At 44.5% G+C, this 21,120-nt stretch overlaps 2 protein-coding genes across 2 annotated transcripts in view; both read right to left on the bottom strand.

The window, feature by feature from the left end:
- Positions 1–159: 159 nt before the first annotated feature.
- On the bottom strand, positions 160–12,703 carry CELA1 (chymotrypsin like elastase 1). The gene is made up of 8 exons (XM_044443154.1): positions 12,626–12,703; positions 10,654–10,736; positions 7,743–7,843; positions 5,769–5,894; positions 4,457–4,593; positions 3,743–3,888; positions 2,407–2,556; positions 160–241 (listed from the first exon to the last, which is right to left on the bottom strand). Exons 1-8 carry the CDS (start codon positions 12,663–12,665, stop codon positions 224–226), a joined length of 801 nt encoding a protein of 266 aa, XP_044299089.1. The 5' UTR covers positions 12,666–12,703; the 3' UTR covers positions 160–223.
- A 5,907-nt stretch (positions 12,704–18,610) lies between these two features.
- GALNT6 (polypeptide N-acetylgalactosaminyltransferase 6) overlaps positions 18,611–21,120 on the bottom strand; it is a 35,549-nt gene continuing 33,039 nt past the window's right edge. The window contains exon 10 of the mRNA XM_044443330.1: positions 18,611–20,716. Within this exon, the coding sequence (XP_044299265.1) occupies positions 20,603–20,716 (114 nt within the window). The 3' untranslated portion in view covers positions 18,611–20,602. The remainder of the gene's footprint in view (positions 20,717–21,120) is intronic.

Genomic DNA, 21,120 nt, shown 5'->3' with positions numbered 1-21,120 from the left:
ACCATAGATTTCTACAAGGCAGTTTGAGGTGGGTGATTTTATTTGCAGTTCCTTTTCTAATTCGGCCTAACATGGAGTTTCCCGTTTTCACAGCATTTTCACTGAGTGGTCCTCCAAAGCCTCAGGATTTCTTTCTTGGTCCATTGCTATTAGCTCAGATGCCAGCCCCTTATATGTGACATGTGACATTCAGCTCTGATGTAAGTTCTCCTTTCTAGCTCATTCAGTTTTTGGAAATTACCTGGGGAAAGAAGAGTATTAAAGAAAAAAAATGGGGAAGAGAAGGAAGGTTACTCTTATGAGTCCAAACATTCTTTTAAAATAAGAAAAAATAATCAAAATTACCAACTTTTATTCTAGGCTAAGTCACAGGTGAGGCCTGTGATAGTGCTTTCTAGGCAAGGAAAGCTCCAGCCAAAGAGGCTAGGCAGAGGTTTAGCTACTAATTTTATTTAGTTGTTAGTAAGCATACTTGTGTGTTTATACTTATTCCTTCCTTCCCATTCTCTGTCACAATCTAGTGTAAAGGACTTAAAATGAGGCTAAGGAGGAGGTAGCAGCACTTCTCGGTATCTGAAGTTACAGTTAGTAGGTTTGTGTTCACCCAGTTGGTTTCCTGGAGTATCCAACCTTTTCCTCTTTATATGTGCTTATTACATTGGCACCTGCTTTTCTACTATGATTTATTCATTTATTTGTTTTCTATACCACCCAATAGTTGGAGCTCTCAGGCAGTTTACAACTCACAAAAACACAATATATAAATACAAACAACATTAAAAACACCATAAAAAGGCTATCATGAAAATTTTAAAGCCAAATTAAAGCCCACATAAAAATTATAGTAGCCTATTTGCACTGATCAAACAACCTGTCTAAGCAGCTAAGGAAGCCCCACTTCCCTAATAATTAATCAAAAGCCCTGTGATGATGAAACTAGAAGAGGCATGCATGGAATTGCTAAGCAAGTCTGCCATCCAGGCACTGAGTGCTGAGTCCCACCCAGGAGGCTGCATCTCGGGCCTTCCGGTCATGCCCTGGAACCACACGCTTTGCCTTCTCCCACAAGAGGGAATGGTGGCCAGGGAAAAGTTAAGGGCTACCTTTGGGTGCACTTCTGGGGCCAGGCCAACACCTGCATTCTGGCAGGAGGCCAGGAGGGCACTGTGAGCCTCTGTGCACCAGGCTAACAGATGCGCTCTTCTCTCCAGTGGCTCTTGCCAACGATAGCACATCTCCCTCCAACTCACACTTTCACTGCGAGGATGGAGATGTTCCAGTTTTGACTTATTCATAGTGCTGAGTGGCCTTTCTGCAGAGCAGGTGGTGAAACAAGTCATCATGTCCCCCACAGAAGAAACCCTAAGAATTGTAGCTCCATAAGAGGGCTGCAACGGGGGAGGGGCTCAGTGGAAATTTCCGCAAGGGTCAGATGGGCCAGTTTAGTAAGAACCCACTAGCCAGCCTGGGCCTGCACAAATCTTACGGATTGATTGCTCCATTTGGACAGCATAGTCCCGAAGAACATCTTTATAAAGGCAACCTTTATAGAGGGGCTTATCATTTCGATGCATTCTTTTCTTTCAAATACTGGTTAAACCTTTCCAAGAAACTGATCATTTATGACCATAGCCATAGTTGTGAGAGCACAGGAAGGCCTGAGACTGCTGCTGCACAAACAAAGTTGTGCTATGCCCGTCCCCATTCTGTAGCTTATAGCCATGGATCCAGAACAATTAAAATGCCTCCTGTATGTCTTGCTGGTGGCACTTTCCTCCCTCATTTCTATGCCAATGCTGTGCAGGAAGAGACAACCCACACAACATTTCAGCACAACTTACTCAGTGCCTTCACATTTGGGGGCAACCCGCGGAAGCTCTTTTGAGCCCTATTTTTTAGAGGAAAGGCAGAATAGAATATAAATGCAGTAAAATAAGGATTTGAACTCAGTTGAGTGCATAGTGCAGAATCATCCTCTGATAAAACAAACAAAAGACGAACTGTAAAAACTCTCACATGTGTCTAGTTCCCTCTGTAGAGCTGTTAATCGGCTGCATCTCCTTTCAGTTTCGGGCAAAGAAATGAGAACCTGGCGCTACACACAGAGTGTTTCTTTTGCTGCTTTTCTGCTATATACCTCTGCGTGACATGTGGTAAAGCAGACTAGTCCAAATAGTGAAGTGAGGAAATTGTTCTAGCATTAGTTTCCACAATTAAATGCCATATTTTGACTGCTCTAAAAAATACTTGCCAAAAGGGTTCTTTAGACAGAGAACAAAACCCAGTGGGTCAGGTCATCATCTAAAGTACCTTTAAACAATTGTGAGCAGGGAGTGACAAGGGTCCCATACATGCCTTGTTAGAAACCCCCTTAGTGTAACCCCACAGGAGTACAGATAAGCTTACTGTATTGATCCAAGAAATATAGGCAGAGACACGGGTGAACACAGTGGGTTTCCGCAGGACATTGCACCCAGCGCTGGAAACAAAGCTAGTGATTCCGTGCACGTAGTATTTGCCGTTTACCAAGCAATTCAGGGGCCCTCCAGAATCCCCCTAGAATATCAAGCAGAGATGGAAAACATGCATCAGCAGCATTTCTGATGTATTGTCTTTTTTTTTTTTTTTTTTAACAAAGATGAAAATATCTGTTTAAGCAAATGTGTGGCTTTGGCCAAACCAGCTCATGCAATGCATGATTGCATTTCATGTATCTTTTTATTAAAAAAAACTTGTATGGGAGGGGGAAGAGGCTGAATATCAGAAATGCAATGTGTGGGGCAGAAGGTTTAAAATTCCCCACCCCATACTGTAGCCCTGATACCCCCCACCAGATTCTGCTCACTCCCATAAGGGAGCTCCCATTAGTGTATATGCAGCTGTCCCAGTGAAGATTTGCTTGTTAAAATCTATCGAGATATATATATCAAGCAAAAGGCTGTGGTGACCCTTTTGATTTTAAACCCAACCAACTGAAAAATCAAGGTGTTGATACAGAAGGGAACAATTCCAAATGAAACCTGAACAGTCTTTTTTTGGGGGGAGGGGGGCAGGATGCAAATTCAGCAATAGTTAAATATCTAACCCATATTTTCTGTAGATGCAAATAATCTTGGAGAGCAAGAGATAATGCCCTCATAATGCTGGAATTTTTGTGTCAGCTCCAGACAGTAAGGGTGAGCAAAGATGTGTCCTTGGTGGCAGCAGCTTCTCATTGAAAGGGGAAAATAACAGAACAATGTTATATATTTGTATGTCTTGTGTTTTAAGGCAGGGATACAGAACCACCTTCAGCCCATGGGCCAAATTCCATTTTGAAGAAGTTCTTGGGGTCTAAATTCCAGTGAAAGGTGAGGCTGAAGACAAAGGGGCAGAGACAAAATATGTGCATATTTTAGCTTAAGCCTCTTTCTGCCATTCACTAAGTCTTAGGAGAGACATTTTAACTTTTTAGAACAGGAGAAAAATTGCACAAAGGCCAGGAAACCACCAAAAGGGGAAGGGGAGTGCAGCCCTCTGGAAGCCCAAATTGGGAACCCGATTATTTCATTTGTTTACTGCTCAATAGCTGAACTGTCTGGTCAGTTCATCTGCAGCAGAACACACCGCACCAGATACAGCCCAGATTACCATTTGAGGGCTTTCACTTACAAGTGCGAAGAAGAAACTCCTCTCCTAAACTAGCTTCTCCTCTAAGAGCACTTGCGATTTGCTGGGCATGTTTCTCCTAGCGCAGGAATACCTGGCATCCTGCACGTGTCCCGTCGCCTCCTGCACACACCATGGTTTGCTTGACTGTGGAGCCCCAATAGGATGAACTGGAACAGGTCGCGTAATCCACCACCGGGAGATAAGCTTCCTGCAGGACTGATGCCAGCTGTCCATTCGCTGTGGGAAAATACACCCAAGACTTGGATTTGGTTTGCCCAAGGCACTACCTCCTCCTTGTGAAGTGTGAGGAGCAGTGTAGAATACTACGGATAAGTGAGCAGCCCAGCTGGCCTCACTGTCAGGACCATCGTAGGACAAACAAGATGGCAGGCCTGTGCTGGTGTGCATAAGACCAATTGTTTGGGTAAGGCTCTTGGCATGCTAAGCCTTGGAATATGTTAGAATTCTCCAGATTTCATCCTTGCCATTTGCAAATGTAGAGCCAATTCTCATAATACTTATTTCCAACAGCTATAATCATCATTTATATATCAGCTTATGCATTAGCAAACCACCGTTAAGGCAGTATATCTGATGCATCAAATTTTGAATTGGGGCTAATGAGATGGAGAATATGAGCATCAACAGCTGGAACTAATGAAGCAGTCTTGGTGTCTGGATAAAGTGGAGCAGAGGAGAACCTTGTGAACTGCCTTAGCTTTTCTGCAAGAGCAAGAAAGGTGGGATATAAATGTAAGGCAAAGTAATGACAATGCACTGTCAGAGTTATAGCACCATCACTCACTTTTGGTCCTGCCCCAGCCTGTGATGTAACACGGATAATTGTCTGGCAGAATCTGACCAGATGGTGGCAAAGCGCCGAGCTGCACGTAGCTGTTCAGGTTTGCGCTTTGAGAGAGTTTGAGCAAGGCAATGTCATAGCTGTGAAGGAACAGAGGCAGAGTGAGGAGCAGGATGAGGAAAAACCAATGTAAAAACAGAAGTTGCCATTAGTGTTTCTCAAATGTTATACCTCATTCTTTGGAAGGAACTGAAGTGACTAACAAGAATTTCAGATGGAAGAAAAACTCATGTCTATACAAGAGAAAGCTAAGGTCTGCTTTTTCGCAAATCGCTTTCATGCCCATAGCTTAGCTTTTCAAATTCTTGCATTCACTGCACTGCAGCAAATATTGAACAAAGGCTGGGCTGAGATGGTCTGGGAGACTCATGGTTGCCCCACATCCCTTCTTTCTCTCTCCCCCGGCAACAAAAGCATGGTGAGGCATCCCCGTCACCATCCCATTAGTGGCAGCCAAGGCAGATGGTGACGAAAGGCAAGAGTGCTAGGCTTCATGCCTGTGGACTAACTGTGCTCTTAAGTCTCCCATCCTTACAGAAAGAGCCGGGAAGGAACAGTCTGGTCCAGAGGTAAACATTCTAGGCGTTACTCCTGTTCAGAAGTTAGCCCATCCTGAATGGGCTAACTGGAGCTCAGTTGGGCCTTTTAATCCTTCTTCAGCCATGCTTTTCCTCCCAGGCTAACTTCTGAATAGGGCTTTTGCCAGAGCAGTGTCCACTTGGAGCTATCCAAGGTCCTTCAACCCTCCTTTGACCCTACCTGCTACCTAACCACAGGTGTTTCCAGGTGGAGGACTTCCAGCACCACCAAGGTGTTATACAAATATTCCATATTTTTCTTGTTGGTGGATTGTTTAAGGTAAGAACAAGAAGCGGTGGGAAAACAGAGGAGGATTGTGAGCAGTGGATGTTGCAACCTCTCCTTGGTCTGTGACTAAGGCAAAGCAGTGGCATGATGAAAGGCATGTCTGGAAGCATCTGAACCACCACAAGGCATCTATTTTCCCCAGGACTCCTGCTCATGGCCAGATCATGACCCTGCCCACAGCGCATGGCAGGCTGGCATTGGAACATGGCAGAATTTCAACAGTTGGTTGGGACATACCATGGCAGTTTGCTGCACGAAGTCCAAAATCTCACTGGCCCTGCCCAGTTTCTCACCTAAAGCAGCCCTTTGGAATTCAGACATATCGCAAACCCTATTCAAATGGTGCAGGTTTATGTAGTCAGGCAATGTTTTCCAAATGGTAACTTACCCCGCAGCAAGATCATTTCTGTTCCAGTTCGCATGCACAAAGATGCGTGCCACGCTTATGACCTGTTCTGTGCCTTCATACTGATAGATGTTGTGGTCACCAAGAACCACACGGAAATTCATGTAGCTGTAGGTAAGAGGGCAGGAAAATGGAACTGAATTATGTTGCCAATTTGGAATCTTTCTGCACTCCCTGGCAGCTTCATACATGAATGCCTGCCTGTACACATGAAAAACTGAGCAACAAAGAAGAAGTTAGGAAGGGTGCCACACAGCCCTTCCATGGGGTCTGCAGGATGATGGCTACACGCTGCCAAAGAATACTCATTTTTATTCTGGTGATCAACTGAGCAAAGTGTTTGTACAGAAGTTAAAGCAATGAAGCATTAGGAAGGGAAGATTGCAGGCCTTCTTTTCCTCATCCTGATTCCTGGCACCATAATTTCAGTCTTTTGCAATGGTGATGGGAAAGTCTTCGTCAAGAGAACTTGAGCTCAGAATCAAACCAATCCATTACACAAGCCAGCATTTTCATATTTTACCATAAATCATTCTGAAGGTTTTTGTCTGTGTTTTTCAAAATACAGTTCAGGCATCCCAACCCATCCTCCTATGGAGTACCATCTGGCAAGAGAACAACTATGGGTGAGAGAGGAACTAACCAAGAAAGAAGTAACTGCAGGCAGCAAGGAAAAGGTAAGTATTTTACACAGGACAGAGAAGCTCCACCTTCTTCCCAGGGCGAATTTTTCTGCAGAGCCTTTTGCCTGTTTCCCAGCAACTCTACAACTGTGAAGTCTAGAAATATTACTTGCGTCAAAAAGGAGCAAGTAATATTTTCAGGATTGTGTTCCGGCTATTCAGTTATTTGGTCACAGTACAACATGCTTTGTGATGGGTGATTTCTTACATAAATAATTTTTTTGAAACTTACAATAAAAAGATATAAAAAGTAAGATGTTATATACAGCCAGAAATAACATAGTCAGTGGGATGATTTTATGAAATCCCACATTATTATAAATCCTTTTATATCCCATATTTCCCCCTCTACTCCATTTATCCTCACAAGAGCCCTGTAAGGCAGGTTAGGCCTATGGACTGAGAGTGAATGATTGGCCAAACTTATCCAGTGAGCTTCATGGTTGAGCAGGGACCAGAACTCAGATCACCCAGAAGCCCAGTCCGACACTCTTACCACAACACCACACTTGCTCTCATGGTATGTTATGCTTGTTACTCTCTCTGTGGATCAGAAAATATAATTTGGGTCAATACAGCCAGTGAGTACGCTCCATTAAACAAGGGATAATTTTACATGATGACACATGATGAGGTGCTCCATCCAATGGTAGGGGGCCATCCAATTCAAACAATTTATGAACAGAGACTGAAAAGAGGAGCAGATTTTGGACAACGCAAAACAAAAACAGAGAGCTGGTGTGGTGTGGCAGTGCAGAGTATGGGACAGGGACTCTGGCATCCTGGGTTCTAGTCCCCGCTCAGCCATGGAGCCCACTGGGTGACTTTGGGCCTGTTACAGACTCTCAGCCCAGCCCACCTCACAGGTTGTTGTTGTTGGGATAAGATAAACAGCAGGAAGAAGAGAATGAGGTAAGCCGCTTTGAGTTCTTTGTAAGAAAATAGGTGGGATATAAATCTAATAAATAAAGCAAGACCAGTTCCACACAGTTCTTGAATTCTAGAATCACCACAAGCTGTTCCTTCCTGTCTCCAGTGTAGCTCATTTACTTTGATCCTCCCTTCTATCCCAGAGGCTCAGTCTGGCTTCTCAGTCTTCAAGAGAGAACCCCAAGAGAGAAAAGATACAGTGCTTTACATCCCCAGAGAAACAGAACGAAGGATTTCCCCGTAAAACCTATGCAATATTAACTGTTGAGCCCAGTGGTTCACTTCAATGGATTAAAAGCAGGCATTCTCCTGGCAAGGGAGCAAAGAGACAGTTTACTCTTACCTGTCCACGCAATGTGCGGCTGTCATCACCCAGTTCTGGTGCACCAGTGTCCCACCACATGTGTGGTACCAGCTGCCCCCTGATGAGTACTGAAGGGAAATCTGCATGGGGAGTCAAGAGAGGGTTCACTGCTTGCCACCGTCAGCAGCACTTGGAAAGCCTTTGACCTGTGGCCAGATCAACTGGAACAGGCAGTGCTAGTTCTGGTTTCTGACAACCCTTGGGCAAGACCCCCTCAATAGTCCACCACCCTTGGTGGGTCTTCCTCCCCCTGCCCCAGAGTTCCCAGCTCCACATCATTGCCACCACTTGCTTGCTGGATGCTCAGCCAGGAAGCAAGGAGGCTGGAACAGACATAGAAACATAGAGAGTCAGAAGGGGTCTCCCAGGCCATCTAGCCTGACCCCCAGCTCCAGCTTCTTAACACCACCAGGAGAAGCTCCATGTGCTTACATTGTCTGGGCCTGAGTAAGAGGCACGAGAACTGATTGCAATGGAGAAGAGGGGCAGCAACTCTGGGGTGCCCTGCATGGGGATCTGCCCTCTGCAGATGTCCAGCTATGCCATGTGCGACTGGGGCACAGATCTGGGAGCTGGCTTTGATGAAGGCAGCCTGGCGGGAACAATGGCAGTCGTGTGCATTTCGCACCACGGATCTCATATACAAATGTAGAAGAGAAGTGGTTTTGCACACATCCTCTCAAACACTTGTGCACGTCTTCCATGGCTCACACATTCTGACAAAGTGAATATCAGTGCTTGTGCAAATAGTGAACTGAAGTGATCATTCTACTGGCACAGTCCTATGCATACCTACTCAGAGTTAAGGCCGATTGAATTCAGTGGGATTTACTCCCAGTACGTGTGGCTAGAATTTCAATGGAAGTCCTCAAAAAAGTTGCAGTCCTGTATTATTCACACTGGCAGAAGTTAAGGTGGAGTTGGAACATTGATTCCCTTAAGAACAAACACCCCAAATAAGTGATGGAGGAGTGGTTTTACCAGAGAAGCACCATGGCCAAATGTAATTTTGGGGCAAAGCTCCATTCTCATCATGTAAACTAGCTTGCTAGTGATCTCCATCCAGTTAACACCACGGAGTTAACTGAGAGGTCGAACTGTGTCCCAAAGACGGCAAGATTTGGGTCAGGGGCGGCCATGCCTGATCCACATGCCAGGCCTTTGACTCAGAGAGCCAAGCACACAGCACTGCATGAGGCCCTGCTGGCAGAGGGCATGGAGCTGTCTCGAGAACACGTGTGGGCTGGACAGGAGGGAGACTTGCCTATGGGGAAACTCCCACAGCATTTTTCATTTGTGCAAAAATATATTTCTATTAAAATGCTGAGGCCACTTCCTCAGGGATGCGTGTGTCCGTTAAAGAGAAATATTATTGTTCATTCTTTTTTTCCTAGTGGTCAAATGTTTCAGGGGATGACTTGCAAAATTCAGCTTATCTCTTACCACTCCAAGTGAAGCTCCAATTTTTCTTCTCCCTGTTTGTGTCTGTCTCAGACACAAGCACCAACTTCACACCCCACCGAGCTGGTAGGGCTCAAGCTGCCCAGTTCCAGCAGCTTACATGAGCCACCAGCCACCAAAGGTCACTAAGTATACATCTAAATGAGGTATAAACAAGTCTAGGGAGAAGGGCATTAACTGAACGATTTCTGTTGGAATAGTTGGTGGCATATGAATGTAAAAGTAAAATAAATAAGGAATCCAATTAATGCACAGGTTCTGGAAAAGTATAAAAAGCAGCCATGGGGACTGAGTGGGCAACACCTGGACCAGAGAAAGTGAGGTGGGGAATTTTAACCTTTCTCTGTTCCTTCAGGATTCTCTCGCCCACAGTCAATTCATTTCTTCAAGTAATTTCTTCTCTTTACACAATAGAATTTGTATGGTACTATGAATTATGAAGTGTCTCTTCAAGCTTGGGAGATTTTTGTCGGGACCCTGAAGGAGTGGGGAGAGTCTAAGGTCTCCCTTTGCACCCCTTCCGGTCCTGATGCTGCCTTCCCCTTGCTGTGGCTTCTCTCCATGTTCTCCCAAGATATGTGCATCAACTGCACTGGTGCAGTCAATGCCACATTTAGTTGGAGCCTTGGTTGCAGGATCAGAGGAAATGAATACTTGAATACTCTGACCTCAGAGGCCATCCTTCCTTCCACATTTTTCTTGATCAATGTGCCATTAAAAAAAAAAAAATCATCCTTCAATCAGGAATATCCATCTAGAATATTTTTCATGTTTAGCAGCAGCAGATGCTGCAGGCATCGTTTATTTTCGGTAGGCTCTCTGGCTTCTTCTTGGGGACCCTCCTTTGTGGCACTTTGCAGGTTTCCTTCGCTGTGCCCTGGATTCAATGAGGCCGTGGGAGCGGGGAGTGTGGCAGCCACATGTGTTGCAGCAGTGGCGTGGCAGCCTTGCTCAGATCTGGACTCCTGTAGCATTTGCCTGCTAATAACAAGCTTCTGCCCAGGCAGGGCAAGACATTTCAGTGAGATTTCTGGCTAGGACGTGTTCAGCAAGCAGCTTTTCTACCATGTTTTGGGATTCTGGCCACTCAAATTTCCCCTGCTCTCTTTGCTCACAGTAGAGCACCATTTGCTATTTTTAGAGGACCTTATTGGGCATGTTATCTATTCAGGGAAACCGCCCTGAGACACTGTGAAGGGTGGGGTATAAAAGCTTTAAATAAAATACAAAATAAGCAAACAAAGCAAGCAAGGGAACAATTCCGAGGCTGCTACCTCTAACAGAGGACTAGAAGAGAAAGGGGAAAAAAGGGAGGTTTCAGACTCTTTTCTTCTCATTTCCCCCCTTCAGGATCACATTCCTGGCTACTTCTGTGCTCTTCCTGAACTGCAAGAGGGGGCATTTTCTGGAAAGGAATAATTGTATCTACCTGCGATGGCCACGCATGCTTCTTTGCTTCATAGCCCCCAACGACGCGCCCATTTCCTTCCAGTGGCTCCTCTGAGCAACGTCCTTTGGGAATAAAATGGTGTCAACAGCACAATCTCAAGTGAACACAGCCGCCAGATGCAAGAGAACACATTTCAGTAGTTAACTCTACGCAGGCTTGAGTTGGCCATAGTCATCTTCAACAGGCCACCCTGACCTCCCGTGTGCATGGGCTGTTGCAGAGGTTGCTGTATCAATGATGCATGGTCCTATCATCCAGAGCTGGGCAGCTAACCCTATTCTTGGCACCAGGAATTGGCTAGCAAGTGGCTTGGTAAGAGCGGCTAACTTGCTTGGGCACCTGTCAGTGCCAGTCACTTTGGGGCCCCGGCACTGGCTGCTTGTCCTCTGGTGTGAGTATTCGGAGTTCATGTCAGCTTTTTTGCCCTTAACCCATTTTGTCTTGGAGTTTGCCAAAGGTAGTGTGACAGTGATTCCTCTTTTGACAACTACAGACAGCCCCTTCAGAGTGCCCAATGTGTGCAGATATTTACATAGGTTTTTAAAATGCATGGGGGTGTTCTTTCCCCACTCGTGGAGGAATGAGAATGGGCAATTTCCAGGGAGAAGTGCTACCCATGTGCAGCAGGCACCTACTCTGGACATTTATCTGGAAAGCATTTAAGCCTTTTCCCATGCTTGGTTTGTTTGGCAGCTCTCAAAAGGTGAGCTGTCAGACTGAACCAACAGCACAACTGAACTATGGTAGCAAAAAATGGGTGGTGGAATTTGCATGCTCCTTGCAGATGGAGCTTCTTTTTCTCTTCTGGCCTCCACTGTCCTAAGAGTGCTCTCACTTTTCCACCTACTCCCAGTACTCTAGATGCCTGGGTACAAGGAGAAGTACAGGCCAGCCATTTTTAAAAGGAACAGGATTTTCACAGCTAACTTCTCCCTGCTATGGCCATGGTTATTTTTTCATGTGTTGGGGGACTCTGTTTTTCACAGGGAAGGGGCAGTTCATCAGGCAGATCACGACCTGCAGTCTGAAGTTATGCAGTCTAGAAAAACTCCTCTCCTTGTCTGAGCTTGTGAAAACTAAGCCTCGGATCTGACTCAAAGTGTGAGCATTTCTTTGAAGGTACAGTCTTGCTGCCACTGCTTGTCCTGCAGCTACAGGGGCAGGGGAGTGGGGGAGCCAGTCTATGTGTCTTCCAGTTTGTGGCGAGCTGTTTCTGTGCAAGTGCATGTCACCTCTGGCTTTCTGCGTGTTGCTTACAGAATGCCAGGCATGAAATAGATCTGGTTCACATGGAACAATAGCCCACCATGGATAACTAACCATGGTGGATTGTTGTGCTACTATCCCAAGCTGGCCCAGTTTCTGTAGGGTGTCTTATTTTCCATTAACAATCCATTCAGAGAACCCAGGGTTAATCTAGGGGTTATTTGACCCGCAACAGGTTGTTGTGCTGTCTAAACCCAGCAGGGCAATTTAATCATGTGTACCTGGGAATGGCTATAGAGTAGAAACCCTGCCACTCACTTTCATGATCTTTTTACCCCATGGTCAGATTCCTCACACATCCATAACTGAGCATAAATAAAGCATGGGTGGGCAGCTCGGGGCCCTCCAGATGTTTTGGGCTACAAGTCTTACTCTTCCTTCCCATTGGCTCTGTTGGCTAAGGTGGGTCAGAATTATAAGCCAAAACATCTGGCGGGACATGAGTCGACAATCTCTGAAATAAGGGATGCCTCCAAATAGAAAACTGTTTTCCTTAAAGTGGGCACATGGCTTCTCCAGCCAAAGAGTCTCGGAGAGCAAGTGCCAGTTTGGGAAAATGGCAAGATGGACTGGATAGGACTGTCAATAAAACAGCTTCATATATGAATATGTCTGCAGAGAAGCTAAAAACCCCCCCAACCCTTGTTTTAGCCTCACAAGAACATTAGGACTTGGAAATACTTACCACAAAGGACAATGATGGTAAAGATGAGAAGCTTCAGCATGGTGAAGGAATGCTTGGAGTTGGTTGCTCCAGAACTCCTTCGCCCCCGATTGCAGAATTTAATACTGCCATTCTTGGGGGCGGGGAGTGTAATGGGAAAAAGCACAGATGACTTGGAAACACAAAGAAGTCCTTGCTCTTTACTGCATGACACACTTTCAATCTTGAAGGACACAGTTGAACACTCTAATGAATTTATTGAAATTACACACTTAAAAAAAACTTGGAACATTAATTATCTCTTAGTTATTGGAAAAACATTTTAGGAATATGCTTGTAAGCATTTGAATTTATACTCTCCCCCCCCCTTTTTTTTGCTGCCTTTCCAAAACAGATGCACCTAGAATCCTGATGCAAAAAATGAATGTAAAATTATCAAATTTGGCATGTTGATCATAACATGTTTAAAGTCACCAAGATTTAATGAAAATTATATCCCAGAGCTTAATTTTAAAAGCAAAACTAGGATTCTTTCCAAAATGCATAGAACTGGATCCAGATTTGCTCCTGCTTAGATTAGATCCACTGAAATTGGTGGGACTTTGGTTAGTTGTGATTAAGTCATCCCATGCTTTTTCAATAGGTCTGCTGTAAGAAGTCTGGATCCAACCTAAATCGTAAGGGACAAATGCTGACTGTTTGAAGCAACCTGGAGAATACATAATATATTCATATAGATATTGATCATATAAAATATAAAATATAAATATGAATATATGTATAAATAAAATACAAATGTATAAAATCCTTATAATTTTACATGAATATATGTACAATTGTGTTTCAGCTTTAAAAAAAGGCCACCTACAAGGGAATGATACCTGTATTAATCAATTTCACAGCACCAGTGGTGTGCTTGCAACTGTGCAGTTAACCGAATGAACATGGTCCCTTCCTGACAGGTTTATCATTTACATAAGGTGCATAAGGCGATCCTCAAAAGGAAGCTGGACTTTATACACATCTTGCTTGCTGGAACATGGAAAGAACCTAAGGGCTAATCTGTACAGCAGCTTAAGAACATCACTTTAGCTTATGCTGGCTTTTCTTCTTTACATCTGTGTAAGCGCAGAGGGCCCCAGTCTGGACCACTGTGCATAGGTTACAACTTTCTGTCTCAGCTGCCTTCTCCCCCACCCTGATAAATGAAGAAAAAATATACCATTGGTGCCAGTTGAGGTTTTCTGTCTTTAGCTCCTGCATTTAATGTAGCATGTGGTTTTGCTCTCAAATGATGATCTTTAAAATCAGACAGTTTATAAGAGGGCTATTTCAGGAGCCAGCAGTGAAAAAGGACTTCTGCATTCCCACAAACCTGTATGTTGGTAATATGACAAGGAACCTATGCATGGCCACTGTTTTGTGGCATTTGCAGCAAACAATCACATTTAATTGTTGGAGGGCCAGTGTTAAAGGGTACTGAGTCAGGAGACACTTGAGCATTTGTTAGAATTTCTGGCTATTTTTTTTTAAATAAAACCTGACTTTTGAGAGTCAGCTCTTCTACTGAGCTGGGCAAAGCCCTGGACATCAGGCAGCAGTATGAGAAAGAGACAGATAAAAGTATAGATTGGTGTGTGGATGCTGTACACACAAGGCAAGGCTGCTGTATGCAAGAGGGAGCAAGAAGAAAGGAAGTGCAGTATTTTAGCTCCACTTCATGCTGCAAAGCTTTTGCCGATGACTTGTTTCTGCAAAGGATGGCTTGTCTTGTGTTACAGCCTTGGAGTGAGGAAGGGTGCAGAACAAAGGCCTGCCATTTCCTGGTCGGCACTGTAGGCCTGTGAAACGCAAGCTCTTTTCTTTCTAAATGTGCATAGGATTGCACCATAAGCAACCAGAAAATAAATTGTGCTTGCTAAGCAGAGTCCAACACCGTGGAAGTACAAAGGAAATTCCTCCTCCTCGCTTTGTTCATGTGTGCTCATGATGTGCCTTGGAGGGTCTCACAAATCCCGCAGAGCAGACTTCTAGGATGCAAAGGTGAGGAATGGAAGTGCCCTCTCCTAGTTCTGCTGTTGGAAATAATTCTAGCAGTGGGAAGATTCAGTTGGATACTAGCCTCAGTAAAAAATTGATCTCTAAGAGGTGGACAAGATTGGATAGAAGCAGGACTTGCATATGCCGGTGCATGAAACAAGGAGACACAAAACTGTGGAACCAGCACAGGGAGGCTTACAAATTTGTCAATGTTAAAAGGAGGGAGGAGGAGTGAGAAGCAAATTCGTGAAGAGAGAGATACAGAAGCAGCGAACAATACATGATCATGCATTTCCAGTTCCCAAGAAATTACTGAGAAACTGGAAATCAGTGTCTGGGATTCTCATCTTAGGCGATAGCACTGCCGCCTTTTTCCTGCAACTCTTGAGATTCCCTCTCACGTTTCCTGCAGGATTCTCAAATTATGCACAATGGTCCTGTTAAGGCTGGAGTCGGGACTTGGCGCTCAGGGCCCCCCTAAATGGCCACCAAGGGAGCAGCAGAGGGGGGCAGCAGAAACAAACTTAATTTTATGCCATTTTGAATGGCGGTGCTGTGATTTAGTCATTTCAAAATGCAAATACTGTGTTGTTGTAATGTCTCAGGGATGCAAAAGCTCATTTAAAGAATGCAAAGACAGCTGTGGGGGAAGTGAAATACTAGCTTAGCTGTGTGCTTTAGAACTGAAGTAATACACAGGTCTGTCTAATGGACACCCCCCCCACCAATACTCATTGTGAGAAATGAAATGTTACTGTTACTAAGTGTTAAGGGTGAACAGGAATAGGACAGGATCATTGAAGTCTCTTAAGGCAAAAAAAGCCTGAGAATCAAAACATGTAAATGGTTGTTCTAAGAGTAATAATGTTTCTTATATAAAAAGTTCTGAAAAATACCAGAAGGAGTAAAATTGGGGGACAGTGGTAAAACTGTCACCTTCAATGGAGGAGAGCAGACAATGGATTATTTTACAACTGGCGATAACGAGCCTGGAGAAAGGCCTGTTCTCATTATCTCATCCTCCCCACAAGATTTAAGAAACATTTTGGCGTCAAGTAAGAATTTTCAAGGCCACTTCGGCCTGTTGACCTCTTAGAAGGTACTGCACACGCTTAATAGGCTTATGAATAGTAAATGACACACCTCTCATAGGTAATAGGCTCATTAGCATGAACATGGGGTGTATGAGCGGGAGGGGGGAACATATTAAGGAGCAGTATGGTATAGGCGGATGGGGAAGATTGTGACTTCTTAGTAAGCAGCCAATGGCGAAGCGGGGATAGTGTTGAGCATCAGGGAAGGAATGTGTAAAATCTCTTGTAAACAGTAAAAGATTGCTCTTTGTTTCTCAGACTACTGAGGCATTGAGCCAGCCTTTGGAAACACTTTTTGTGTGGAATAAACTGCTTGTACCTGCTCAAATTCTGTCTCAAGGAGTTTTAAATCTCACATCGTCTAAAGTCCATGGTTTAAAATGACCTAGCTGAGCCTATATAATATGCACGCGCGGGGTTTGTGTCTGGTTTTTTTAAAAGAAATGACTAAGATTCCCCTGACGTACTGCATTGATCACCAGTCCGGGGGTAGATGCAGGGGCATGCAGGGGCAGAACTACTAAAAGGCATCCCGTGGTGTCCTTCTTGGATGGCACGCAGCTTGAGCGTGACTGCTGAACTTTCAGAAGGGGCCATGGCATAGCGGTGGAGCACTTTACTTTGCATGCATATGCTCCATTCCTCAGCATCTCTGATTTAAAGGGCCATGTTCCAGGCAATGAGAAAGAGCCCTGCGCCTCTGGGATGATGGGAAGTTGCTGACAGTGATCCCAGGCAATATTGCCTGAGACAGATCAGTGGCCGGAGGCAGCTTCCTGTGCTGCTTTTTGTTCGTATCAAGCTCTATTTTTACTTTGAACATAAAGTTTTGAAAATCATGTTCACAGTTGCCCTTTTCATTTATCCATCTGGCCACACACTTCCGCTTCTCAGCCTGATGAGTTTGTTAGGCAGCAGTCACTACCTGCACTCATGGAATAGACCCGGGACTGGCCCAGTGCAAGATTTACGTTGTGGTAACTGGCAGTGCATACAAGAGAAGCAGAATGCGCAACCTTGGATGTGATTTAATTTAAAACGGGCGTCCCTATGGGATGCGCTAAGAATGGCTCACTGAAGCTGGAGTGGGAAGTCAGTTTGAAACGCCTCTTTCTGCAAAACCGCTCCCGACAGAGCTCACACATCTCAGCGTGTTGGGTTTTGATTTTTGCCACCTGCTGCATTTCTTTTATCTTCCACCGTCTCTTTCCTTCAAGCATGCCAGGAAATTTTTATCTAAGAATAAACACAGCTTGACTCTTTTTGCCAAGCCTTTGCCACCCCAGTCTTACACACAATCATCTTTTTCAGCACAGAAATGCAGCTTTTCTCCTCTTTGTAGAGAAATGCTTATGCAGAATTCCACAGAAGGGAGACAGCTTTAAAAGGGGATTAGACAATTTCATGAGAAGGCAAGGCTATCCATGGCAATATGGAACCTCCACGTTCAGAAATGCCCCTAAAATACCAGGCCACAGTATGAGTAACAATGCCACAGTGGCAGATGATGCTTAGCTTGCTTAGCTTGCAGCCCTGCTTGTCGCTGGATTCCCGGAGGCCTCCCTTGGAAGCAAGGTGCTGGATGTTTCCTCTTCTATAATAGCAGGACACTGGATTGATGTAAAAAGCAGGGTAAGACGACAGTTAAATTGATTACATAGATTATAGCTTATTTTAAGGCAGCATGTACTCTTGCAGGCACCTACACTATCTGGGCATTTTCCGAATGTTTGCTCAAAGAATTCTGAATGGCACATATGGAATCCATTCAACAACTCTCTTAAAGGTACTATAGGCTAAGAAACAATGGCTGACCCAAGGTTGCCCAGTAGGAATGAAAGCCATGTGCTACTGGACATGTTTCTTGGTGCCCACCAGGGTTGCACCACCCCTCACACTTTAAAAAAAGATTGCTGACCAGCATCTGGCATTGCTGGAGAATTGATTTCCCCTGGGGGTGAAAACGAAGTCCTAAGAATTTGCTTAGTTTGTTGTGGCTTAGACCCCACCCTGGCCTTGCACTCAGGTTACTTGTCCTTTGCCATCACAGCCACTATGTGGTGGTGCCAGGCCAGCTGCTTAAATTGCCCAATGAGCCCATCAGTCAAGAAAGGTTGCTTATCTCCGCATAAAACCTTCACCTTCTCTTTGAACGTGGTCAACAACAGCATGTGAATTGCAACCGGTTCCCAGCTGGCTCAGCAGAGGAGAAAGCGGGTGCAGCTTTACAGGCCGCACAGAGTAGTTGAAGGCTGCATATTCCTGCCCCCCGCCCACTCACTTCATGGCCCTGAGCTCCAGACAGTCTCACTGGTATGGGGTTCAGATACTGTAAAGTGTTAGAATTATAAACTCTTGAGAGATTGTTAAAATTCCTAATTTATTTAGTACAGTTACACCTTAACTTTCCTCCATTATTTTGCTCAAGGCAATCTTGCTTGTCTCTTGAGTCTCATCAGCAGCTTCTTGTGAAGTGGCTGATGAAACAGAAAACTGAGTGTGGAAGAGTGAATTTACATTTTGGACTCAGCCCCAATCTTTGTTAGGCTCAAGTTCTTTTTGTTTTAGTCTAACTTATCTTCTGGGAAATTGGTATTTTGTTATCTGCAACAGCTTTGGTTATTGGGCAGCATAGACTTGTGACAATAAAGATCACACCTCTTCAAACTCCAAATGGGTCCACCATCCCAAAAAGACTGGGGATTCTTTATTTGCCATTCACTTCAGGCTACACAGTGCACCAATTCAGGGACAGGAGGGGTGGCAGAAAAGCAGAGAAACATGTATTGGTATTACTCTTTTTAAAAGATCTACTGTTGAAAGGAAGTAAAAACAAAAATACATACAGACAATTCACCTGTAAAATACCATTTCAGTTTTATTTTCCTAATCAGGATTACCAAGACAGGCCCTTCCATTCCATCTGCAGCCTTCCTGGAAATGAACACAACGACTTGGGAACACTAATGCAACCTTCCTCATTCAAAAACTAGAAAGAGTCCACACCTTCGCTCTTTTACATAATCCATTCTTCAAAGAAGCTAACGATTATACAGAACCAGCAGTGCACTTTAGAGGAGAGTAAGAGGAACTTCCCATGGACAGGAAATTTCATCCTGTATATCAAGTAGTCAGCTTTTAAAGTGTAGTGTGCCCTTAAACAGCCAGGTTTTACAAGTCCAGAACACATATTTTTCCTTCTGCTTCCTCTGTGTTTTGCATTAAATTGGCAGTGCAATTGCTAATCTGCTAAAGGTAACAAGAGGTACTAAGGTTCATAGTCACAAGAAAACTGCTACTTCGTGAATAAGAACAGCATTCCCAACCTTGTCTTAAAAAAACAAAACAAAACCCAAAACAAAAAACCTTTCCACTGAAATCCAGAGATAAAGTATAACTAAATATTGTCTTATTAGCATAAGGACAAATCACGGGAACAAGATTTGCTCCAGCAAGCAGCTGTAACTAGCAATATCCAGCCACAGTTATCCAGCCCCTGGTGGGTGTTTGTGTATAAACACACGCACTTTTACATTCTTTTCCCCTTTGGTTTTGCATTGTCTTAATTCCTCTTCCCCAAGGTGATTGTGCAAGGCTTGTTCACAGCACCCATTTCCTCAAGGAATGCAGCTTCGTATGCTAGTCTTTTTTTAAAGGCACATTAACAGCATGACTGGCTCATGGTACTGCAGTGTATAACAGATGATACAGAAGTATCCCACGGAAAGGCAAGGCCCTTCTCCCAGTGCAGGAGATCAAAGCATGTTGAACAGAAAATCTGGGCTGGTCCCCATGAAGCACACAGATGGGTGAGGAATCGGCTCAGGCTGAAGCTTTCTGGTTGAGGACTGCAGAGTGCAGAAGGGCTGAAGGGCTCTGCCAGTCTCTGGCACTGGGGTCGTAAGGATGTGCCCAGCAAACGGCCACCTGGCACAATTCCTTTGCAGGAATCCAAGATGTGAGCTCCCTTCCCAGTTCCACTTTTCTTTGGTAGAGGGTTAAGCTGTTTAAAGGATGTGGGTTTTCTTCTTCAGTGGAATGAGCACTTCTCTGCAGTGTGCCGGTGAGAGTTCCCAAAGCCTGAGGTAAGGCACTGATCGCAGACTGTGCAAAGAGAGGAGGATTTCCGTCACGCAGCAATACTGCACTCCAGTGTTTGCTACTTTAAATGCAGGCGACCCTAGTGAGCAACTATTACAACCCACCAGCATCTCCGTACAAAGGCCTTTGCCAGTGCTGTGAAAACACAAAAGACCCTCTTCTCAAGGCCTTTATGATACAGTCTTTCCTTCCAAAGCCCACTGAAGTCGAGTATGCTATTCCTATGTAACAGAAATCAAAGCTTATCTTTGGCATCAGGTATTTTCTAACTATCCTGCAGACAAGTCATTCCTTATGAAAGGTTCTGCAGCTGGTTTCTTTGCCAAGGTGCTGCTTTCCTACATGACTCACAACATATGAATTGCAGAAGTCTTTTGATTCTGCTTCTTACAAAAGGCCACTTTCTATTTACTGCAGAATAAAATCACCAATGTTGTCCATCTCACAATATGGAGCTTCAATTGACAATATGCATGGTATTGTAAAGAGCAAGCATACCAGCTTGCAACTGCATTTTACAGTATGTTCTGTAAACAAAGGAGATACACCAAGGTGTGCTGTGTGTCTGCTTGACCATTCTGTGGCAAAAGGCACATGGGTGTTACAGGCATGCGTGTAATTATGAAGCTTATTTGAACGGGTCCTTTTCTCTTCCTTGAATTTGTCCTCTGGATTTTGGATAGCAGCAGAAGAAAATGGAAGCCTCCACAGGAGGGCTCTGGGAACAGATTTGCTCATGCTGCTCTGCTCTTGGCGGGACTGTTTAGCTGAAGTACCAAAGTTGATGGGGGTCTGCAGGGTTGCAGAGCTGCATGGAAGGATGCTCACCCCTTGCAGAAAGACACTTGTTAGAGGCTAGGTTTTTAAGCAAGTGATCCTTAAAAAAGAGAGAGAAAAAGGAAAAACATTAAGAACTGATTTGTTAGATCGTACCAAGGCCTTTGCCCACTCCAGTCACCTGCCTCCACACCTCCAGATTTTAGCAAAGAAGGCACGAAGTTGATTCTTCCCCCCTCTATTGCTTCCTCTCATAGAGTGGTATACTGATACACTGCACTTGGAGGTTCCATTAGGGTGGCAAGGTTCGTTATCTCCTGTAGGAATATCCTTTTGACCAGGCTGAACCAAAAAGCCTTCTCTTGATATTCACCCTCCATTTACAGGATGTAAATCTGGGAAGTCTGCTTAATTGATTCTGGAGGTGGGGAGAACACATTTGCAATGTTTAGACAGCAAGGAGGCACACCCATCATGGCAAAAACTTCCTTAATTCCACTCATC

The sequence above is a fragment of the Varanus komodoensis genome, unplaced genomic scaffold (genome assembly GCF_004798865.1).
Source record: "Varanus komodoensis strain SLA01 unplaced genomic scaffold, ASM479886v1 scaffold41, whole genome shotgun sequence".
Taxonomy (NCBI): domain Eukaryota; kingdom Metazoa; phylum Chordata; class Lepidosauria; order Squamata; family Varanidae; genus Varanus; species Varanus komodoensis.
The sequence above is the reverse complement of the archived record's forward strand: the minus strand, read 5'-3'. Positions and strand labels throughout refer to the sequence as shown.